The 26,052-nt window shown below is 34.3% G+C and overlaps 1 protein-coding gene across 2 annotated transcripts in view; it reads right to left on the bottom strand.

Moving 5' to 3' along the window:
• Window positions 1-25,825, bottom strand: part of LOC143234006 (soluble guanylate cyclase 89Da-like) — a 28,283-nt gene extending 2,458 nt beyond the window's left edge. Inside the window, exons 1-7 of one of the 2 annotated variants that reach the window (XM_076470995.1) lie at window positions 24,438-25,825; window positions 20,191-20,360; window positions 12,816-12,945; window positions 9,768-9,914; window positions 5,414-5,560; window positions 4,378-4,534; window positions 1,974-2,152 (exon numbers count right to left, since the gene is read on the bottom strand). In XM_076470995.1, coding sequence (XP_076327110.1) covers window positions 1,974-2,152; window positions 4,378-4,534; window positions 5,414-5,560; window positions 9,768-9,914; window positions 12,816-12,945; window positions 20,191-20,360; window positions 24,438-25,238 — 1,731 coding nt within the window. In that variant the 5' untranslated portion in view covers window positions 25,239-25,825. The remainder of the gene's footprint in view (window positions 1-1,973; window positions 2,153-4,377; window positions 4,535-5,413; window positions 5,561-9,767; window positions 9,915-12,815; window positions 12,946-20,190; window positions 20,361-24,437) is intronic. The other variant, XM_076470996.1, reaches the window with a different exon arrangement.
• Between the last annotated feature and the right edge of the window lie 227 nt (window positions 25,826-26,052).

Raw genomic sequence — 26,052 nt, 5'->3', positions numbered from 1 at the left:
ATTATTCGTTTGTTTTGAATTTCGCGCAAAGCTACACGTTGGCTATCTGTGTTAGCCGTCCCTAATTTAGCATTGTGAGACTAGAGAAAAGGCAGCTAGTGATCACCACCCACCGCAAACTCTTAGGATAGTTTTTTACCAATGAATAGTGAAATTGACCATCACATCATAATGTCCTCACGGCTGAAAGAGCGAACATGTTCAAACACGTCCTTACCACCTGGCCATGCAAGGCCAATAAATTATGAATTTATTTGAAAGACGATAAGCGTCGAAACAAAATTTAGCTCCACTAATAGAAAATACGGCGAATTTCAGACTTTTTATGAAATAGCATACGGTTAAGTAATGTCGAATACAATAATCATAAGTAAAGAAATAATCCTTGACGTTCGTTTTTATAAAAAAATAAATGTTTCTATTCTTCTCATATTTATTAGATTATTTTGTAAAGATTGATTAGGTTGAAGATGGAGAAAAGCTTATATAATGCTACTATTAATGTTCCTGTATTAGGAATTGAACATAATACAGGGCGAGGTTTATTTGAATCTACAAATCAGAAAATCATGAGACAACCGCAGCTGAAAGAGAGTCGCGTGTTTCAGAACTACATTTTAATATCGTTTGGCGAATGGAGAGGATATATAACATCCTTTTACAACGCATAAACTCAAACAATAAAGATACTTTATCTCGAGGACTTGGAGTATCTAAGAATTAAATATCCTTTATATTTAATACCACTGAAAATCAGAGGAATACGGATCAGCTAGGACCACCAGGACTGTCCGAAAGGAATCCGATATAAAGTTGTTTCCCATCCATAGTAAGTAACGTTCAATGTCTTGTAACAGAATATTAACACAAAAGTCAGTGACAAAAGCCGTCTATGTGTCCTATAGAACAACATAATAAAAATGGATCTCTGTCTCGAAAAAAAAAAAGTATTATTAACAGGTAAATTTGATTCATCTCAAGAATGAATAAGATGGGTCCACTACATAATGGAAGGCTGTGTAAGATATAATACAAAGCAATACTGAAAGAAACAATATTACACAGTTTTGACTTTGAATAACTTTGAATAAAAGAAAAGAAGATTGGTTATATTGGTATTATTTCCCCAGAAATTATTCCTTGCTGACCGTTTCACTTTAAAACTGTCGCTTTTAGATTTGAAAATAAGGAAAGCTGTTGTATATTTCATAAATAAAATCAAATTGTAGAGCTATACCTTCCATTGGAAAACCAGGTGTAATCTCAAGGTAATGGCAAAGTGCAATGATAAAGAACAAAATCAAATGACCAACGTTTTTGACCAAGCGTAGTGCAAGATTTACACATGTATAATTGAAAAGTTTTGTAAATAAGCTTCTTCTACGCCATTTTAGTTCAACCTTTGCATACTTCAGGATAATGAAATGGACACCCATACTGCTCCATATGAAAACATATTAGTCACGTTGATTGCCGCAATACCTATGGAATTCTTTGTCATTGGAATATTGAAACGAGTACTCAATATATATCTTATGAATAGGATACAGTTAGGAACGCTACGCTTTGTACATGGCAGCCTCACGGCGGAGTCTTTGGTAATGTAAATTATCCCCCAGAACTATTGTTAAGATGCACGGTCGTCAGAAAGAATATGAATAGACGTAGTGGTATAGACTGAAAATATATGGTGAGGCTTCAAAAACATATTGAACATCTGTATATGTCTGAACAACTTTAAAACTATTTTCCAGAGTTAATATAGATCACATAAAAAGTAAAACAGGATTCAATAATACTTTTATGTCTAAGATAAAGTTTATTGCTAATTGGAGTAATTTTTAAGAAAAATACTTGTGTAAATTTACTTACAAAGAAAGAAATAAACGAAACGATTTGTTATGATATATTGATTTTAAGTTATAAAAAGATCACTTAGAAACGTGCAATTGTGAATAACATTAAGCACACACCTCACCATGACTCTGCATTCTTGCTGCTGTATTAACAGTGTCTCCAAACAAACAATACCTGAACAACTTTCGACCAACTACCCCTGCTGCAACAGGACCAGAGTGGATACCTCGTAAAGAGATCGTACACTTTATAAAATTAATTGTAACATTCTTGTTTTTCTGCAATAGGTTTGTGGCTATAAAAAGTAATAATCTATAAGCTGACTTACAAAAATAAATACTTTTTACTTTAGCAATACAAGCAATATATTCTATTGTTTCAAAGATAGATCAAAATAAATATTTATAACTGAAAACGGGATGTAGGCTTTAGAAAACCATTTCGCAATACTAACTCATAATAACTGAATCAGTGTAATGCACTTACTGACATATAGTACATAAAATAAACCATTAGAGTTGAAAATACACAATAAACTATATACTAGTTCCAGGATTACATAAAAACATCCTAAATCAACTATGGAAACTGAACTTCAAATAACTAATTAGAAGTCATAAAAACATCATGTAGTTTGACGCACAGATATTTTTAATATTTCAACCAACATGACAGAGCTCATTTAGGTACAAGTAGAATATAGATACATTGCTGGCCAAAATCTTAAGGTCAATGAACATTTTGCGTTGTTAGACTCAACCACTTATTTGAGTAAACTTCGAAAGATGAAAATAAGAAAAGGGAAAGTAAAAATAAAAACCTTTTTAATATTTAATAGTGAACACTATTAAATTATCCAAAATACTAGCTGGTTAAAAGTTTAAGACCACACTAAAACGAAGCGTTAATCGGTTAATACTCAAAGAAATTTAGTCACTTGTGTTCAGGCATTAGCGTTGCCAACATCTCCCACTGACATCTCCTGTGTTACATTGGGTAAAAACATGGCAAAGGCTAAAAAGTTGACAGAGTTTGAACGTGGCAGAATTGTCGAGCTGCAAAAGCAAAGTCTTTCTCAACGTTCCATCGCTGGTAAGATCGGGCGTAGTACAACTGCTATTGCAAATTTTTTAAAAGACCCTGAGGGATACGGAACGAGAATTTCAAGTGGTCGACCCAAAAGAATTTCACCGGCGTTGAGCAGGAGGATTCGACGGGTTGTCCGGCATTACACCAGCCGATCGTCGAACCAGATTAAGGCCCTTACGGACGCAGAATGCAGCTCAAGAACAATAAGACGGTATCTACGAGAGAAAGGCTTTAAAAAACGTAAACGTCTTGAAAGGCCACGCCTCCTTCCACAGCACAAAGCAGCTCGGTTAAACTTTGCTGAGAAGCACCAAACAAGGGACGTAGAAAAGTGAACGAAGGTTTTGTTTTATGATGAGAAAAAATTAACCTGGATGGTCCAGATGGCTTCTAACGTTACTGGTACGATAAGGATATCCCACCGGAGACATTTTCTAGACGACACACTGAAGGAGGTTCCATCATGATCTTGGGTGCTTTCTCCTTCCATGGAACAATGGAGCTTCAGGTTATACAGGGGTGTCAAACAGCAACTGGCTACATTGGCATATTGGAGAGAGCATTCTTATTGACTGAAGACCCTCGATTGTGTGGAAATGACTGGATCTTTCAGCAGGATGATGCTGCACTCCACAATGTCTGCTGGACAAAGGACGTTTTCATGGCGAATAACGTGATTCTTTTGGACCATTCAGTGTGTTCGCCCGAACTGAACCCCATTGAAAATGTTTTGGGGGTGGATGGCAAGGGAAGTCTATAGAAATGGACGTCAATTCTAAACAGTGCATTTTTACCACTTGGAATAACATTCCAGCCAGCCTTCTGCAAACGTTTATATCAACCATGACACAGCGAATGTTTGAAGTTATTCGCAATGACGGCCGTGCAGCTCACTACTGAGACCTCTTGTTGGGCATTTCCTATCCTGTTTAGAACTTCTTTTTAGTATGGTCTTAAACGTTTGACCAGTTAGTATTTAGGTTAATTTCATAGTGTTCATATTTTCCCTATTAAATGCTAAAAACGTTTTTTATTTTTATTTTCCCTTTTCTTATTTTCATCTTTCGAAGCTCTATTCAAATAAGTGTTTGAGTCTAACAAAGCAAAATCATATTTTTTCTTTGTTTATTGTCCTAAAGAGTTTGGCCATCAGTGTACTATCACTAACCACGCAGATGAATATTCTAGCTGTTCACTGTTTGGAGAAAAGTAGGTGGCCGTACCCAGAACACAGATGTCTTTTTTAGCATTTATATATTTTCAAAAATTCACATTAAACGATGCACAAGTTGATTACACTCTGCCATGTCAGCAATAATCCTTTGATCAACCATCTAAATACGCGATAAAGTTTTTATTTCTTATTAAACAAAATGCTAAATATAGAGGTACTACAATAAAACTGTTTTCCCCCCTTCTGAATTAGTTTACCTATTCGAACACGTACTCCTTCTCCACAATGTTTATTATCCACCAGATGGAGCTGAAGAAGCATATCAATGGCGGCGTTCGCAACCTGACATGCATGATCATGACGTCTTTCTGGGGCACCGCTTACCAACATATATACTTGACCCACAGTTTCCACCTTCATAAGTGAAGTTAAAATGTTATTTTCAATAAATATCTTAGCGTGTATGTTTCTCACCAACGCATTCTCGAAAGTATTTAGACAGGATAATAGAATCAATAAAATTAGCTAAACAACCTAATAACAACAAGAAATGTGATGACGATTACTGAGCTTTTCAATATCGAATTGCTTTCAAAACTTTGTTTTCACGCTAAGATACGAGAAAGGCTTAGATCGCAGGAGTTTATATTTTTTCATACGAGAGTAAAATTATTGAAACAAATTAAGATTTTATAACGAAATTCAAATTACTAGCGTAGAAAATAAATTGGATCAATATACTGTTTCTCTTCAGGGTTTTGTGTAATTTTAAGATATTTAAAACGACCCTGTGCATAATAGATTACACTATCGGATGTCAAATAAATAATTATAACACAATTCAGTTGAAAAAAACTGGTCATGGAATTTTTAACCTGAAAATAATGTTTACAATAATTAGCCAAATCAGAGACCTCAAAGAAAGATATTAGTGTAACATTATAGAGATATAACCTCTGTCAAAGTTTAAATATCCAACCTATGATTAGTGGATAACATGTATTCTAAATAGATGCAGATTCTTCCATATAAATGTCAATATTAGTCGTTTACTTGTCTTTATTTAAACAGTAAAATTACCAATAAACCTAACCCTAATGGTATTAGCAGTGCCATTGTTTCATAGCAAGAGAATAAAGTTATCTTAAAGTAACCTAAATCAGATTCATGGAAGAGACTGATTTTCAACTTTAATAATTAGTATATCACAGTATTCAATAAAGAATGTGTGTTATTACGAAAATTATTCTTTTGGGTTGTTTAGAGAAAGTAATTACTGATTTTCAGCCAAACCTTAAAAACTTGGTAGTGGTCGATGATACGGTCAAAAAGTATGTAAACATCGTTGACACACGACACAGCCTCCATAGCACTTAGTCTCAGACAGAGGTCAGAGAAGTCGACAACTTCACTGAATAACACCGTTACTTCATCAAAGGACTTTGGAGAAAAAAAAACAACGAGTGAATCAATGTTATCCACTTTCATTTTTCTTGACATGTAATTATCGTGTTTTGAAATGAAGAGATGAATTATTTCGTACGGTAACAAGAGAACTGAATACATAACTTTTTCAACACGAGTTTATTGTTAAACGTTATAACAATAACGCATTTCTTGACTATTTTGATCTTACTAAAAATATGCATTCAGAGGATTTTGAATAAACATTTTAGGTACTTTTAATGTTATACTTTAAAAAATTCAATGTTTTCGCTGACAGTAAGCGAAGTGTTATTATAATTTAAAGAGGAAATAAGCTCATGCCTTATTCATATAGGTATTTCATTTATACTTAAATCAAACTTCAAGTAAACAGTCTCGCCTCATATAAGATACGTCATTTTCTGTACTAGAATTTGGGAAAATATTAAAGTTAATAACTGAGAAAATTCATTCCAGAAAAAAGGTAAAACACTTCTAGTTGACTTACGAAACTCCAAACAATATCTAACATTATTACATTTTGACGAGAAGCTGTTCACATAACATTCAAATATAACTAAATGTTTGTTATCATAAGCAGCCTTTTCAGGTTCATGAATACCATTTAATAATTTTTTCAAAAGTTAAACATACTTTTATTAAGTTTATTACACATCTATTATTTTCCTTTTAATTTTATCATTTCACATTTAAGATCAGAATAATGTCTGTACAAACTAAGAGGAAAGTGGGGGAAATATTTGAAGTTTATGTGATTTTATTACAACTTGTAGTCACATTGATGTGAAAACATTTGAAGTTTATGTGATTTTATCACAACTTGTAGTCACATTGATGTGAAAACATTTGAAGTTTATGTGATTTTATCACAACTTGTAATCACATTGATATGAAAATATTTGAAGTTTATGTGATTTTATCACAACTTGTAGTCACGTTAATGTGAAAACATTTGAAGTTTATGTGATCAACAAAATAAAACAACACTTCATCAACATCAACAAGTTTCCTCAAAAAACCGTGGAAAACATTATACACACACACCTAAAACAAATAAACAACAATAAATCCCAAGATACGATAAACTACACCTTATACTGCTGCATACCACATGTTCCAGAGATCAGCAAAAAAATAACCAATATTTGGAAAACAAAACTGATAACAAATCACAACATTCCAATAAACACCAAATTTATTCAAAAACCAGGTACAAAACTAAAGTCCATACTATGTAAAAACTACACTGACAAACACAACACCAACATAATTTATAAAATACAATGCAACAACTGCCACGACTTCTATACTGGAGAAACAAGCAGAAAAATGTAAACTAGATTCAAAGAACACAAAATGTCACCTTCACACGTTGTTGAACATTGCAACTCAAATAAACATAACATAATCATAGAAAACACCCAGATACTAAGCAAGGAAACAAATATAAACAAACGCAAAATCAAAGAAGTCCTACTTATACAGCAACTAAAACCAAAATTAAACCAATATAAAGGAACACCTTTATACCAATACTAATTAATAACCTAACATCCAACTGCAACGCCCCCTACAATCCTGCACACGTTTAACTCTGGTCCCTAAAACATATGTCCGGCAACGGTTACGTGCAAACTCTCTTTCTTAACCTGAAGATGACCTAGGAAGGTCGAAACGTTGTTCTCTACTTATCAATAAAAGTGTTAATACCCACACCAGCCGTCCTGACATACATTTTTAGTTATATTGATGTGAAAACATTTAAAATGTATGTGATTTTATCCCAGCTTTTTGTCATATTGATGAGTAGTGCTTCTCCAGCGTTGACTCTTTAAACTAAAACGTTTAATTTAATGCTGCAAATATAAAGAGCATTTTAGAGAAATTTTCCAAAGGATGACAGACAAAGTGTAACATTTTTATGACATCTGTTACTATTAAGTAAAGCTATCCTACTGGTCAGTTTCATCTTTGTACAAAGAATATATATAGTTCTTTACCTCGTGTGAAATATTAGACTTTCATTTTTTATACTTAAGATTGTATTTTATATATTTTGGCTTGTGGATCTGGCCGAGTTTAAAAGGTTGGCAATGGCTCCAAAAATTCATGCAACCTAGTATTCCAACTTTAAGGACTGCTTCGCTGGAGTGAAATCAATCTACATTCCTTGGAGCTTGGAGCCAATATCCACCAAAGTTACATCTCAAGTATCTCTTACCATTCATCCTTCTGTTATAATGGTGCCAAACCTACATCTTGATTCATACCATCTTGTGTAACTCATGTAGCCAGTAAAACTTTGTCGTCAGCTCCTATGGATAGTAATTGTATCACATTTCACAATATTTTTATTGTGTGAAATAGGCTCTAAATTATTTTTGAAAATTCCTAAGTTTTTGTTTTGAGCATGTATTCACCAAATTATCCCAACTCACAACGTTAATACCTATAATTCTGAACTCTTTGAAAGCCTTTATACTAAAACGGAGTTCACAAATTAAATCCCTCATACGAAATCCTGGATTTCTTGTCGAACACAACAACCTCCATCGCATCTACTTTCGCCATTTTCATGTATCATTCGCGTCACTGACCTTGTCATTTCTGAACAAAAGAAATAATTTCGAAACTAATTTAATGCAATACTTATTAATCATGTTCAATAACTAGCATTCATGATTCTTGTTTCAGCTGAATGTAACTGAATATCTTAATATCACCTAAGTTAAATATCTAACTTGGAGAGACCAGTGTACACTTCCAAATCATAAGATCGTTAAACACCTAAATTTCTCGCGATAACTAATGAGAACCTTCTGGAGTTTAAATCAACCCCGTATTTTATATTCGTTTAAGTTCTTTGCTCGAAAATTATACTGCATGAGATCGTACTTCCCGGGTTTCTGCTTCATCTACCTTTTGCACTCATCTACTAGTTTTGAAACGACATGGTTTGTTTGATGTTAAGCACAAAGCAACACAATGAGTTATCTGTGCTCTGCTTACAAAGGGCACTGAAACACGGATTTTAGCGTTATAAGTCCACAGACATACCACTGTGTCACTGTGGTCATGCTTTACAGAGAGCTTTCAACATTAAATTTCCTAGTCCAACAGAAAAACTGTGTGATAAAACCACTTGTTCTTAGATATCTCACATCTACGCAAGCTTCGCGCCACATATGTTAACTGATTTTTTTCTTCATAATATGCAATATTTTCTGATGTTTTCGAGGCCCGGCATGGCCAGGTGGGTTAAGGCGTTCGACTCGTAATCCGAGGCTCGCGAATTCGAATCCCCGTCGCACCAAACATGCTCGTCCTTTCAGCCGTGAGGGCGTTATAATGTGACGGTGAATCTTACTATTCGTTGGTAAAAGAGTTGACGGTGGGTGGTGACGACTAGCTGCCTTCTCTCTAGTTTTACACTGCTAAATTAGGGACGGCTAGCACAGATAGCCCTCGAGTAGCTTTGCGCGAAATTCAAAAACCAAACAAACAAACTGATGTTTTCGACTAGAAAGTTTATCCTCCGAGGAAACTCTTGCCAGCAGAAGATCATGTTTTAAACTAGTACGCTGTGTACTTCCAATTAACGATCATAATCTATACTATCCCAATACCCAAGCTTACTTTGTTATATTTATCCAGGTAAGTAAATGACGATTTTTCCTATCTTTTTTTCTCCGACTAATTCTGTCTCAGAAAGACAAGTAACTTTGCTTTCAAATTGTGACTTAATTTACACACCAGTGTTTATAAATTGATAAATACACTTTTATTATACACTATAAATAAATAGTTTCATTGCATCTATTGGCAGAAGAGAAAGCACAATTTCCTGAATGTGCGTCAGTCCCTCGGACTGAAATGAAATGATAAAGAAAAAAACAACAACTTTTGTTTCTCATACGCCAGTAGTATCGAATCTGAAATGGACAAACTAAGAGAAATGTTGGAAAAATAGCTGTAGTTTGCTTGATTTTTGTCACACATTGTGATCCTGTTGAGTCCTAAAAAATCGCCATCTTTGGCGTCTAAACAGCTTCTTGTATAATAAGTTCATAAATATTTCAGCCTGAAAAAGAGATGTGTATGCATATGTGTATATCTGTGTAATATTTTGTATTTGAAGTTGACTGTACGTCTCTTAAAATTCACCTATATATAAAAATATGCGAATATAGAAACGTTCTACCTCACAAGTTGTAATAGGGTCTTCTCCATTGGCTAGCCTTTCTGCTACAGCTTTTGGGATCATGGAATAAAGTAGGTCGTTACCTTTCTTCTTCCATTCATCTCTCATCTTCAGGTTTGCTTCCAACCTTCTACTTCGTTCTTCTTGCTTTAAGAGAAACGTTTTATTGACTTATTAGCAGCTTGTTTTTGTTTCTTTCGAACAATCCCTCCTTATCGGTTAATTTGTGATTAGGAAGGATCCTCGCGAATTGACAAAATTCATATCAAATTCACAATTTCATCAGAGATACAAAAATATCTGCAATAAAAGTAATTCCTGTTCATGTAATATCTACAATTTTTGTAATTTTTCACATTATATTGAACTACTGATGTTTGTTAACATGTCCGCTACCACTTTATAAGTTACTGTTTATTGTGAACCTTTTGCAAACTTTACTAACCGTACTTTACAAAAAATATTTTGTTTGTTTTGAATTTCGCGCATATCTACACGAGGGCTATCTGAACTAGTCATTCCTAATTTACTAGAATAAGACTAGAGGGAAGTCAAGTTGTCATCATTACCCCTCGCCAGCTTTTTCGCTTTTCTTTTACCAAAGAGTAGTGGGATTGACCGAACGTTATAACGCACCTACGGTTGAAGGGACGAGCTCATTTGGTGTAACAGAGATTCGAACTCGCGATCTTCAGGTCATGAGTCGAGAGCCTTAGCCACCCAGCCATAAATTATCAACTTTATTTTAACGTGTGAATCCAATGGTTAATAAACGACATCAAAAGGATTAAAACCATGTCTGGCTAGACAGAATCTGAAACGGTTATTTTAAACGTTTTCGTTGTGTATAATTTTTATACTCATGCGAGACAGTGATCTGTTTCCTTACCTTTTGAACGTTGTCGATGCTGAAATATTTATAGTTTACAAATAAAATAATTTAGACACGAAAGAACCCTCTAATTACGATGAATTTTTAACTATTTTAAACTCGCACTTAGTTACTTTTAAAATGTGACATATTTGTGCTGTATTGCACGTTTCTAAATCTTGAACCGTAAAATGTTGTCATGTTTCTTACTAATTTAAGTGTTTGTACAACAAGCATTTAATTTAATTTTTCACTAATAAGACCACAATACCAAGGATCCTTTAAAATAGTCCAGTTTTAATGCTCATTCAGTCCATGTTTGCTGCGTAAAAAGGTCTTAAAGTAACGTTGCTGATGCAACTGTCTTATAATTAGTTGTATGATTGAAATTATGCTAACACTAAATAACCTTGAAACGTTGCACCTCGGCGTGGCATGGCCAGGTAGTTAAGGCACTTGACTCGTAATTTGAGGGTCGCGGGTTTGAATCTCCATCACACCAAACATGTTCGCCCTTTCGGCCATGGGGGCTTTATAATGTGACGATCAACCCCACTATTTGTTGGTTAAAGAGTAGTTCAAGAGTTGGCGGTGGGTGGTGATGACTAGCTGCCTTCCCTCTAGTCTTACTTTGCTAAATTATGGACGGCTAGCGCAGATAGCCCTCGAGTAACTTTGCACAAAATTCAAAACAAGCCAAACTAAACGTTGTCCTCTGTTTGCAAAATTACTGTTTAATACATTGGATATGCATAAAAAGTCTTATAAGGATGTTATGGCTTTTTTAAGCATTTTTAGTATTTACGTTATTAGTTTAAATTAAAATATCTACGAAAATAATAACGTATTTCACACATCGTAAATCGTATACTTGTTGCATCTATTAAGACGTGACTGGTTTCTGAAAGATGCAAATACTACCTCTGAACGTTAAAAGAATATTTTAACATTTCGATGTGTTAATTGATTGTAGTGTAATATACGAAGCAGTGGTCATTTTGCCGATTATCTAATTATCCTGATGGGTGAAAGGTTATTTATTTTGTAGAGACATGTGAGTATATTGTTTTACCCGTGAGTTACCTCAAAGGTTAAGTACAACCATTTGTAATAATTTTAGTTTAGTTATCTTGGATATGAAATTAAATGTTTTAAAACATTTGTTATACAATTAACATAAACACATACTTTCACTTCAAATTTTACGTTTTTATTTAAATTATTTTTGAAAATTTTACTTCTCTTTTACTTTTTAGCACCATAGTAGCAAATTCATAAAAGTCTCATCTTACTGTAGTAATTTCATTGAATTAACAAGTATATGGTAACGTTTTCACTGGAGTGTAACAGTTCAAAGTACTAGGTTTACGAAAGTTTAACACCTAAAATCGCTACGAAAGTGCAAAAGTTCACAGTTATTACTTTATGAAATATTAACAGTTTAGACTCTAATAACGTTATGAAAGTGTTAGAGTTCACAGTAACAACTTTATTAAAATGTACTTCTTAAGGCAGGGGTTCCCAACCAGGGGTGCGAGATAGCGTTTCAGTTTATGCAACTTTTAGTTTGTTGTAATATTTTTCTTTTCCAAATGTTTCGTTTTTGTTTATATATCATTAAAAACTAATTATAAAAATTTGTTTTGGCCACCTTCACCTTTATTCTTAAATATATAATTACTGTGAGGGGTGCGAGAACATATTAAAATTTTTTAGGGGGGCGGGGCATAAAAAAGATTGTGAACCACAATCTTAAGGCAACAAACACAAAAACATAATATATTACAGTTGTATTTACTTGAAACTGTAAGCTCTGCCAATAAATTCGTTTATAAAATGTCATAAGTATTTTTTTTTACAATGTCATTTATTAAACTGTAGAATTTTCCAATAACTGACTGCAAAATCAATATAAAATAACAAAGTCGTCAAGTTTATATTGCTGAAATAAGTTTTGAGCAATTTAAAGAACAACACAGGAATTACTTATCTTAGTGGTTGTCTAATCTTTTTTTCGGATATTTGTAATTAATTACTTAGATGACAAAGAGATTACGGTTCTAATCTTTTGTCAGAAATATGGGAGCATTTCCAATGATAGTACGGAAATACATTTTAATAATGTTTTCCGGGAAGAACAAAGGTGTTCGTAATTAATCATTAGAAAAATTTAATACCCTTTCGTATGACACCTCGAGACGAGCTCCGTGTTGCCATCCAGCTAAGACTATTTCTCGACTTCGATCGTGTATGCATAAGTCTGTGAGGTAAAGTCCAACTTCTTCCATTTCTTGTAAGTTGCTAAGCCTAACAAATCAATGAACTTGAAATGCCATCGAGATTTAATTCGCAAAAAAAATGTGTTATGAACAATGCATCATTAAAAGGTAGTGCTATGAAGGATATAGCATTGAAACAAAACTTCAAGAACTTATTTACCGTATCGAGAAAAACTGCTATCAGTAGTGATATGAACTTTGAGCTCTGAAAATACATAATTTACTTTTTACTTTATATTAATGTTTTGGTAAGTATATCAAAAAATATCTTATAGGAAACTATTTTCATCAAGTTATATTTAAGAAAAAATAATTTTCAAAACAAAGTAAATTGAAAAATTACTTGAAAGCTCAAAATAGAAATAATGTAAATTTTAAGCACGTAATTCTATTTTGTATTATTCAATTACTATTTCAAAATTCATTTCCTAGAAAAACAATGAAGCCTCTTGAAAATATGATGTTTCATGTTTAATTTATAACCATAAACGAATTAAAATTGGACAATTCTCCATAACTCTAGAATCGTTAAATGTGTAATTTTATGATAAAAATATTTTATCACTCATCACATGCATATATATATATATAAATCTTTAGTTATCAAGTAACATAATCTAAAACTGTAACTTAATTATAATATATGTAAAATACACGTTAACCGTCTTAGTTATTAAGAAAGTACATATTATATTGAAATAAAGACACTAAACTATGTTCTAATATGTGAGAGAGAAGAATAAAAGATAATAAAACCAGTGAATCTCTAGTTTCGAAACCACAAAACCTAGATTATCAGGCCATCGTCCCTTGGCCCGAAATGACCAAGTGGTTAAGGCACTCGACTCGTAATCTAATGGTCGAAACCCCATCACACCAAACATGCTTTCCCTTACAGCTGCGGAGACGTTATAATGTGACGGTCAATCCCACTATTCGTTGGTAAAAGAGTAGCCAAAGAGTTGGCGGTGGGTGGTGATGACCAGCTAAATTAGGAACGACCAGTGCAAATATCCCTCGTGTAGCTTTGCGCGAAGTTCAAAACAAACCACACCCTTTCAGTAATCTACCTAACTTAGATGGTTTAATATTTACTTTCCTATACACTGCTGGCCAAAATCTTAAGGCCAATCAACATAAAGAAAAAATATTCATTTTTCGTTGTTAGACTCAACCACTTATTTAAGTAGAGCTTCGAAAGATGAAAATAAGAAAAGGGAAAATAAAAAACTATTTTATCATTTAATATGGAAAATGTGAACACTATGAAATTAGCCTAAATACTAACTGGTCAAAAGTTTAAGACTATACCAAAAAGAAGTCCTAAACAGGATAGGAAATGCCCAATAAGAGGTCTCAGAGTGAGTTGCACGGACGTAATTGCGAATAACTTAAAAAATTCGCTTTGACATGGTCAATATAAGTGTTTGCAGAAGGCTGGCTGGAATGTTATTCCAAGTGGTGAAAATGCCTTCACAAAGATCATGCACTGTTTAGAATTGACGTCCATTTCTATAGACTTCCCTTGCCATCCACCCCCAAACATTTTCAATGGGATTCAGTTCGGGCGAACACGCTGAATGGTCCAAAATAATCACGTTATTCGCCATGAAATATTCCTTTGTCCAGCAGACATTGTGGAGTGCAGCGTTGTCCTGCTGAAAGATCCAGTCATTTCCACACAATCGAGGGTCTTCAGTCAATAAAGATGCTCTCTCCAACATGCCAATGTAGCCAGCTGCTGTTTGACGCCCCTGTATAACCTGAAGCTCCATTGTTCCATGGAAGAAGAAAGCACCCAAGATCATGATAGAACCTCCTTCAGTGTGTCGTCTAGAAAATGTCTCCGGTGGGATATCCTTATCGTATCAGTAACGTTAGAAGCCATCTGGACCATCCAGATTAATTTTTTTCATCAGAGAACAAAACCTCCTTCCACTTTTCTACGTCCCATGTTTATGTTTGGTGCTTCTCAGCAAGTTTAACCGAGCTGTTTCGTGGTGTGGAAGGAGGCGTGGCCTTTCAAGACGTTTACGGTTTTTAAAGCCTTTCTCTCGTAGATACCGTCTTATTGTTCTTGAGCTGCATTCTGCGTCCGTAAGAGCTTTAATCTGGTTCGACGATCGGCTGGTGTCTTGCCGGACAACCCGTCGAATCCTCCTGCTCAACGCCGGTGAAATTCTTTTGGGTCGACCACATGAAATTCTCGTTCCATATCCCTCAGGGTATTTTAAGAAAGTTGCAACAACAGTTTTACTACTTCCAATCTCACCAGCGATGACACGTTGAGAGAGACCTTGCTTTTGCAGCTCGACAATTCTGCCACGTTCAAACTCTGTCAACTTTTTAGCCTTTGCCATGTTTTTACCCAATGTAACAAAGGAGATGTCAGTGGAAGATGTTGACAACGCTAATGCTTGAACACAAATGACTAAATTTCGTTACGTGTTTACCGATTAACGCTTCGTTTTAGTATGGTCTTAATCAGTGATGTCGAGAAAACCCACGATGAATTAGACAAAATAAAACAATACTTCATCAACATCAATAAGTTTCCTCCACAAACCGTAGAAAACATTATACGCACACACCTATACACAAAGCAAAATGAACCAACAAAAGTAAATATATCTCACGAATCAAAAAATCACGAAACCATATACTGCTGTATACCATATATTCCTGACATCAGCAGACAAATAACCAACATTTGGCAAAAACTAGTAACAAAATATGACATTCCAGTTAATACCAAATTTATTCAAAAACCAGGCACAAAACTGAGGTCTATACTGTGTAAAAACTACACTGACAAACACCACACCAACATTATTTATAAAATTCAATGTGATAACTGTCACGACTTCTATATTGGAGAAACAAGTAGAAAAATGGAAACCAGATTCAAAGAACATAAAAAGTCACCTTCACACGTTTTCGAACACTGCAAGTCAAATAAACACAACATAACTATAGAAAACATTCAAATACTAAATAAAGAAACAAACATAAACAAACGCAAAATTAAAGAAGCCTTACTTATACAACAACTTAAACCCAAAATAAACCAATATAAAGGAGCACCTTTATACCTGTATTAATATAATAAAATAAATAAAATTATATATTCAAGCATCTAACACCGCCCTCTACATTCCAACACTCAGTTGCACAGCCCCTTTCAAACATGTGGTCAGCTTCCGGTCAGTTACCTCTTTCTTTGTGAACCTGACGATGACCGAAGAAGGTCGAAACGTTGTTCGCTCTTCTATGTAAAATATTTTCTCAACCCAAACGAGCCGTTTTTGCATATATAGTATGGTCTTAAACTTTTAATCAGCTAGTGTTTGGGATAATTTAATAATATTTACATTTTCCCTATTAAATGCTAAAAAGTTTTTTTTTTTTACTTTCCCTTTTCTTATTTTGATCTTTCGAAGCTCTACTCAAATAAGTGGTTGAGTCTAACAACGCAAAATGCATATTTTTTTCTTTATGTTCATTTACCTTAAGATTTTGTCCAGCAATGTATATGAAACAAAATACAAATTCATACCCACCTTTCAAATTGTACGCGTATTGATATCCTATTATTGTCGAAATACTTTTGACATTCAGATTCGTAAACATTTATTACTTTAATATAAAAAAGATTCAGGTAATAGTTGTTGGCCAAATATTCTGTATATTTTGCATGGAACCAAATTCAAAACTAACAGCACATTACCATGCAGTTGTAAAGATTGGACGTATTTTTACTTTTACGTGAGACGTAAAATGTTATTAAGAACATGTGTATTCAACTTATTTAATGAATGTTTTAGCTTTCTTGTGTACTAATTTCCATGTTTCCCCTTTGTCTGTCATACAATTATAAAACACTGTTTTGTGGATTTATTTCCCTTTTTTTCCACTTATTCGAGATGTATATATGTATATATAGACATAATGTGTTTTTACTGTTGTTACATTAGACTCGGATACACAATTTTCGCTTGAAAATTACAAAAATTTAAAAGAACGAAACACTGTACTCAACAATAAAAGCTACTTAATTAGTTGTTCTGATTGAGAATTAGCAAACAGAATCACATACAAAAGTTGTAATGGTTTTCAAACGAGGCCCAAAACTCGAGCACTTTCGAATAATTCACTATTCTTCTTTATTATCGAGTTTTGGGCCTCGTTTGAAAACCATTACACTTATTTTGATAAATACAGTTTAGAGTTCTAACGTCCATATCTGCAGTCAAGATAATAAAATAGAGAAGTGATTTCAATCTGACTATAAAAAAGAACAGCAACGTGCGCTAATATTAGAAATCAAAATGACATCGTGTTGTCAGTAAGAACAAGCTTTGGATAACACGTCTTTAATTTATAGAAACAAAAACATTTAAATAGGATATGTTTCTTTGTTTGTTTGTTTGAAGTTAAGCACAAACCTACGCAATGAGTTACCTGTGCTTTGTTCACCACGAGTGTCTAAATCTGGTTCTAGCATTGTTATCCCTCAGAAATGCCACTGAGGAAGGGGGTAACAAATATGTTATGAATACTTATATTGATATTGTGTCCTCCGATGACTCATCGATAACTCTGAGACTTATAAAACTAGAAATCAGGTTTCGATACTTGCACATAACTACCTGCACTTGTCTTCGTGTTTTCTTATAACAAAGCCACATCGGGTTATCTGCTGAGCCCACCGAGGGGAATCGAACCCCTGATTTTAGCGTTGTAAATCCGTAGACATACCGCTGTACTAGAGGGGGGATACTTGCGCTGGACAAGTGCAGGTGCCCCCCCCCACTCTAGTACAGCGGTATGCAATGATTTTTGGTCTTATACGTCTCAGACTTATCATTGATATCATCTAATGAACTTCATTTGGACATTACTATTACTATCACAATAAGAACATTGCTATTTAAAACTTATTCAGTAAGGTCCTGTTCCATTTATTTTAGGTATAATGTTAAACATCGGTAACTTGTTATTAAAGCAAAGTAAGTACAAAGACAGAACTAAACAATAACGAAGTTAACTTTATATCTAATTAGCACATTTTTATTTAAAAAACAAACTTATAATTATTAGGGCGCTCGACTCGTAATCTGAGGGTCGCGGATTCGAATACTCTTTACGCTAAACATGCTCGCCCTTTCAGCCGTGTGAGCATTATAATGTGACTGTCAATTCCACTATTTGTTGGTAGTTCAAGAGTTGACGATAGGTGGTGTTGACAAACTGGCTTCACTCCATTTTTACGCTGTAAAATTAGGGAAGGCTTACACAGATAGCCCTGTTGAAGCTTTGCGCGAAATTCAAAAAACAAACAAAGAAAGAACAATTCTCAAAAGTAGCGACAAGTACCAAATTCAACAACGTAATTTTAAATGCGTGTTTGCATGTGCTGTACAGGTCAAGGAGCAGTGATCACTGTTATCATTACACACAGATAACCTTCGTAAATACATGAACTCCACAACTCTCCGGTTAATGGTTACTTGGCGTGTCATAATAAACTTAGCCAGCCAAAAGGCTCGGAGAAAATTGAAAGCTATTCAACATTAGGTATGAGCACATATAGTATTTACATAAGCGAGCACAAAGAGATCCTGTCATGTTCACCACAAGCCCTTCATTATTAGCCTGCAATAGAAACTGTGTGGTATCTTTATTGATACTTTACCTATCTTCTGGGACACGCTTTCCTCATCTTTTCTGACTTTCAAACCAAATATGCTGCCATCTTTAACATTTAGAAACTTGCACTAAATGTACTACGAAACTATGTTGAAATACACAACTAAAGTTACTTGATCACGAAACTTCGTTGCAAAGTCTGCATTTTATAACTAAAATAATGAAGTTGAACTAGTAGTGGGAAACAGGTTTGTTTTTGTTCGACGAGATATCTTAATTATCAGTACTTTTCTTTAAAACAAAAAAAAAATGTCATTATTATGAGAAAAAATACAGATTTGATATATGTTCGGGTAATTTGTTTTCAAATATTTTATATTTCTTTCCACTGTTTTACAAACACCTTTAGTAATCTCACCATATCAAATAAGTTGGTTTTTTGGGTTGTTTTTTTTTTGTCCTCGGAGGAACATCATAACACCAAGTTCTAATCTCTTCTTAATTTTTTACTTGCATTCTTTTGGAAGTTAACAGGCCAAATTGCAAAAATAATATACGTATAAGAAAAAAACAAATACAAAACCTACGAGAAAAGCCCGTAAATGTTGGTTATTATGACTGCGAGTCATGTTGATAATAAGGCCTTGTAAATCATATGTCACTTTTGAACAGGATTTGGAAGTGTATCGAACAAGCTCTAATATGAAAAGCAATATTTAAGTGATTTAGCTGTACTCGATATATGTCTTTTCTTCACTTGCATCTTATATCAATTTTTATTACGCCTTATGGTACTTCTCCGCACAGCAGCAATATCGTTCCTGTTTCTGTGATAAGCTTTCACAGGAACTGTTCTAAGTTTGTCAACTTATTGATTATACATAGGGGAACTAGAGTTTGCCAATCTATCAATCATTCTTACACAAGTATATGTTAGTGAAGTCTATGAGAGCCTGTTCTAAATCTTAACTATTTGTCTACGATACCACATTCACATTCTATGACCTAAATAAATAATTTAGAACGGCACTTTTGTAATATATATATATATACACAAAATAAGAATTACACTAGAAGTGCTATTATCAGTCCTAGTTGTCAATTTGATGTCATAACGGATAAAACTTTGTGGTAATAGCACCCGAATGTCTTGGGAATAAACCATCTATCATACAAAATCCAAACGTCGATGTTAAGCTAGCCAGCTGTTATGGAAATAAATTAAGGGTATGGAACTGAATGCTAGCATTCACAAACACCTTAATGACTTATAGGAATACAAAACTACCTCTAACGTATAAAACAGCAAAATGAAACCAAACTTATAGAAGAGAATCCATCACGCTATTCAATTATTTTTTTAGGATTTATCTTTAAAGCATATTTTTAAAACATCTCAAATATTCAGTAAATAAAATGAAAACAAAAAATGGTTCTACATGTAGTGTTGATATCACTTTATATGCCTTTTGTAGAGCCAAGACCTTTCTTTGTTGAATATTTATCTAAATATAAATAATTAGAAGTTAACTTTGTGGTATTTTTCGTTTCTTGTTAAGAGTTTGTACCATTTCATACCCTTGTGATATGTTTCACCTCAGCCTTAATTTCGGCGTGTACTTACAAAGGAACACAAAGAAAAATAACAGCATCCCATGACTCCAGGTGTCGTAATTGGCCTTTTAGAAGGAGGTTTCGAGTGGAGGCACTACATCGACGGTCTTCAATTTTTTTCCTATCAGAGCACGAATTTAGACATTCCAGTTCAACAACCACCTTTTGGAGCGTCAAGACCTGGAAATATGAAGTAGACTTCAAACACATTGTTTCATGTCGGAAAGATGCATTGTGAAAAATGACCGGAAATTCCGTGTTTCTCCTGACACAGATATCAAAATAATCAATAAATAGTTGGAAATGTTCAGTACTCCGAAAAGTTGAGTTCAGTACCTTCTGAATTTTTTTTCTAACTTAAAATTAATTTAGCATGCAGAGTAAATAAATTAATAAGTTGCATGCAGTAAACTGACCGTGTTTTAGAATTTTATAAAAATTTCAACACGAAAGAAACGAGTGGAATTTTGTTGACTGTGGATTGTGTAAGTGTGAATTCCTATGAAAATATAAGAAAAACACCTCAGAAGCTATCGTGTATGGTGTGATACATTTTCACTTTGTCTTTAAAGTGTTTTACATTACATAGAAACAATCGTATATTTTGCAAATAATACATTATACATGTGCAATTCTAATACCTTGTGTGGGTTAAATACATTGGATAGGCAGATAGACAAAACTTCTGCGTAGTGTATTTAGCAAGCATGCATTCAATATACCAGACTCCCCCAGTTTGTTCAAAATAAGTTACTTTTTATATTTAACACACCAACATTTCGATGTTAAACAAATATAAAAGTTAATACAACCCTGTATATTATCCATCACAAAACGCCATATTAAAGGCACAAATGATGATCTAACTGTGGAACTTATGAGAGCGAGTGTAAGTCTAAAATTGATCGTTTTTATTTATAAGATCTAAACCAATAAAAGCTCTTGAGCCTTAAAATAGTTAATAAAGTGTAAAATGATGATAACATTATTTTCACAGTTAAAAATTATAAGCTAATATATTTCTGTTATGAAAGTAATTTTATACCTTTAGAAAACTTGAACGTTATAGTTTTGTCTTACCTCAAAGTGTCGTAAACATCACAATCATACCGTTATTTGCCGTCCATTTAACATATGAGGCTTAACTGTGTTTGTAAATAGACACATGATTTCTTTCTTTTTTGAATTTCGCGCAAAGCTACTCGAGGGCTATCTGCGCTAGCCGTCCCTAATTTAGCAGTGAAAGGAAGGCAGCTAGTCATCACCACCCACCGCCAACTCTTGGGCTACTCTTTTACCAACGAATAGTGGGATTGACCGTCACATTATAACACCCCCACGGCTGAAAGGGCGAGCATGTTTGGTGCGATCGAAATTCGAACCCGCGACCCTCGGATTACGAGTCGAACGCCTTAACACGCTTGGCTATGCCGGGCCAAATAGACATAGCGACCATCGTTGCATGTTAATTATATAAGCACCATACAGTCTTTTAGAGCTGTATTGTTGTAATATTATAAAGGCTCAGACAGATTACGATATTTCTATTTGGCGTCCAAAAGGCGAATTAATTAATCATAAAATTTAATATTTATCTATTGATATAATTATTTTGTGGTTGAAGATTCTAGTTAGTTTTAAGCGCGACGTAAGCCACATTTCAATTAACTAAAATTTTTTTAAACTTTCTAAGCTTAAAACTAATTACCATGAAAAGTGATATCTTCAAGCATTATATTGGAGGTGGAAAGTAACTCATCATTATATGAATATATGGCTGTCAATGTGGGCTTCATGTTGTTCACATAATCCACTCGCAAAACACAAAACTTTGTAGTACTTGAAAACACTGATAGTTAAAAGAAATAAAAAAACGACGGATCAACAATATGACATTACGTATAACTATCCCTAAAAGATATAATCGATAAACATCGCATGAAAGGATGCTCGATCCCTCAACTGAGTTCAAATGAAACGTTGACATTACTTTACACGATACTCGGTTTTAAGACAGTTCTCAAGTCTATGTCTCCCACTCATTACGCTGTTTACTGCGTAACACCAAACACGGAAATATTTAACGAGCATGTTCGGCATTTAATTGTAGCTTGCTGTGACTGCATTTAACCCACCGCATAAAATACTGACCAAAGATCAGTTGTCTCACACCTAAATCAATACCTTCTTGATAATATGTTATCTGTACAGCCTCACATATTGCTAATTCTTAACAAGTCGGTATGTTATGCTTACTTGGTATTCACAGGTGCAGTAACACGAACAATTAACAACTAAAGATGACAATGTTTGAATACTTCCAACATTGTTAAAAGGAATAGTTGATTAAAACACATTAAGTAGTATTAAAATGCACTCTTCAGAAAATATGCTGAGTCGAGAATCTTTAAACAAATTGCATTTATAGTATTTTAAAACATTGCCTATAACTAATAACCTATAAACGTAATTCTGAAAGGTATTCAAATACCTGAATAGCTAAGTTGATTAAAACATTATTAATAGAAATATATATCAGTGATATATATTATTTCTTTAATTAGAATAATCACAATATCACGTGTACCATTGCAACAAGTTTTAATACACCAACTTAAAAAGGTACTTCTTATGAGATCGCCAGAAGTTTTCGAGTTACATATCAGCATGAAATTGCGTTTAATGCGGCATGAAATTAGTCATACATTTTAAGTATCCTTTTTTATGCGAATGACAAACAATTCCAAACGACTCCTCTGTGAAAATTCAACTTAGTGAAATTCTACCAGTTACGAAACCTTCAACAAAGTATATCATAATAATTACATAACTTTCCAATCCCTAATTTTACGGTTACCTTAATACAGAAGAAAGATAATTCTCATTTCTTTGTAGTTAAACACAAAACTACACAATGGGCTATCTGTTCTGTACTCAACATATATATCGAAACCCGGTTTCTAGTGTTTTAAGTCTACAGAATTACCGCCTTGTCACTAGTGAGCGATGTTTGTTGCTTGTTAGCAAACTACACAAAGGGCTATCTGTGTTCTGCCAACCACGGGTATCGAAGTCCTATTTCAAGCAGTATATGTCCGCAAACACACCACTGTACCACTGAGAGGGGCACTAAGGGGCGAGATATTATTGAAATGAAACAAACCTCTCTGTATTTTCATATTAATAAGTATTTAATAAAGTATTACAATGACTATCTTCTGGCTGGTGCATATGCTTTTAATGTCAAACGTCATACAGTGAGTCAAATTACTTAAAGTGACGGTTTCTTGGTGTTCTAAATATTGTTAATATCATGTGAACTTTGTTTCACAAGAGGACTCTGTTAGTAGCTATTATGTTTTGGGTCTGGATGGCAGTAAATAAGGTCTTAAACATTCTGCGTTTGCGCCTTTCAATTCTTTTTGCACAGATATAATATCAGCAGTTGCTTTACTCTTCCATGTTCACTGGAACAGTACAAACAATGGGAATCCTTATATAATAAACTATTCATATTCCTGTGTGGTCAAGTGGTTATGGCACTCGACTCGTAATCCGAGGGTCGCAGGTTCGAATCTTCGTCATATCAAATATGCTCACTCTTTCAGCTGTGGAGACGCTATAATGAAATGGTCAATCCCACTGTTCGTTGGTAAAAGAGTAGCCCAAAAGTTGGCGGTGGGTGGTGATGACTAGTTGCTTCCACTTTTGCTTTACACAGCTAAATTAGGGACGGCTAGTGCAGATAGACCTCGTATAGCTTTGCGCGAAATTCAAACCAAACCTAAATGCTTAAAACAATGATTATCTGGAAATTGAAATTTACGTTGTGGTGGATTTCATACATGACTCCAATGGAATGTATAAACCAGCTTATTTTCACACATAATCAAAATTTCATTACAAATGATAATTGCATATTTCAGCAGCGTTCCACGGCCGTCATCTGGATCAACGTTTCATACGTACGCTACATTGAGAAACGTACACAACTTGCATTAATGAAAAGGTTAGAAGAGTACTATTGTTTAAATACACCAAAAATATCAGACCATATCTATACACATCTGCTTATTGGCCCATCACCTCTGTGTATAATAACGTGCATTTTAGCTTACTACACAAAATGTCATCATATTCTCCAACATCGAATTCCATTTATGTAATTGGCATGAAAATGTAACATGGTTAGTCAGGTAACAATGATTTTTGCTAATTACTTTGATCTCAAAAGATACATATATCGAGCATACTTACATTTCTCCATGAAAAAGCTACCCTTGGTCTGTGAAAGATAAAGAACGTTTCCACGTGTTTTCCTACAAAATCGTGAAAATTGAAGAGTTCCCGTACTTTTTCACCGACTTCCAAAATATTCATGTTACTATCGAAGGCTACGCTAAATGGAAATAGAACGAAAAGATTGCGGCCAGAAATCGGACACAGGTCAGTTAATTCCTGTAGACTTTTACGAGCCATTTGTTGTTTTTGGTAGGGAGTGTTGTCGAATCGCAGGTGGTAAATCACGTGACATCCGGTACCGTCAGAATCCGGTCCATTTCTGACAATCCTAACATCCAGCTCCAGCCCATAGAAAGTTCGCGCGATTTGGACTAACTGGCCGATAACGTAATACGCAAATCCCGATCGTTTCGAGCGATAGTGAAGCAAGGCACCTTCGACGTCTTCTGTCTCAACGTACAAAGATGGACTCTGCATTTTCGGGTAGCTGAAACGTATTTGGTGGTGAAGATTGTCGACCCCATGGATAAAATCCCTAAAGTGACGACCGGATGCTCGAATGAGAGTGTCATATCCATAATGACTGAAAAATCTAACAAAACACTGACCGAAAAACCGGAGAACGTCGTCGGGTTTCTTTCCAGTATGTTGCGAGCAAGAAGTAGCAAGCTTTAGTATCAGTTGATCTGGATAAATCTGGTGCGTTGTAAATACACTGTTCTTCAAACCGGCCTCTTCTAGCACCAAACACCACATATCTTCACCATATTCTGTCCGTACAAAGTGTTGTACACTTTCCAGTAACATCCCGTACATACTTAAGTATTTATTTTCCTCTCAGTTTTATACAGTGGAAAAAGAAACAGATGTTATAATTTATTTTGATCCTATATAGGATTATTGCGTGAAATGAGAAAGTAAACTGCTTAATCTAAACTATATCATTAGGAAGCACAGTGAGTTACTGGATCAAGGAATGAAAATGTTCCATACATATTTACTGTTGGCTTTTTCTTGAATGAACTCTGACCTCCAGTTTTTAAAATGTGAGTTTTTGTATTAATAAAGTGATCCTTTGGTGATTCAACGTATACACTTCCTGCCAGTATGATACAGTTACATTTATGTATTTTTCTACATCACAATGACTGTAATGTTTGACCACATGTATTTCTAACACCAGTTTGTAGTACTCTTATTTGTTGTATAGTATCTTCTCATACTCATATATTATGTGTGTATATATACATATATATGATGATTACATGCTAAATAAAAGAGTAGCACAAGCGAAAAGGCTTAGCAATCTACCGAAGAAAGTTGAACACTGCCATGCGCCACTCGTTGGTCCCACTCTGCGTGAGACAAATCAGCTTGAATGTTATTTAACTCTCCATCTCATGATTCCTCTGAACGAACAAAACACACCACTAGGAGATGCTGTATATACTCACCCAAACTTACGTTGCGAATTTCGATCACACCGTCAGCAGATTTTATAAACACGTCATCATGAAAACCAAAGTCTATTGGTCTTTCGTAGTTACGTCAAAAGTAGATTATTTCCGTTGTTAATCATTTCTTGTCCTAAGACTTTACTACCTGTTCGAGTTTCGTAACGCCTAAAACA

This window comes from Tachypleus tridentatus, chromosome 12 (assembly GCF_004210375.1).
Source record: "Tachypleus tridentatus isolate NWPU-2018 chromosome 12, ASM421037v1, whole genome shotgun sequence".
In the NCBI taxonomy this organism is placed as follows: Eukaryota; Metazoa; Arthropoda; class Merostomata; order Xiphosura; family Limulidae; genus Tachypleus; species Tachypleus tridentatus.
Note: the sequence above shows the minus strand (reverse complement) of the source record. Positions and strands in the feature narration are given on the sequence as shown.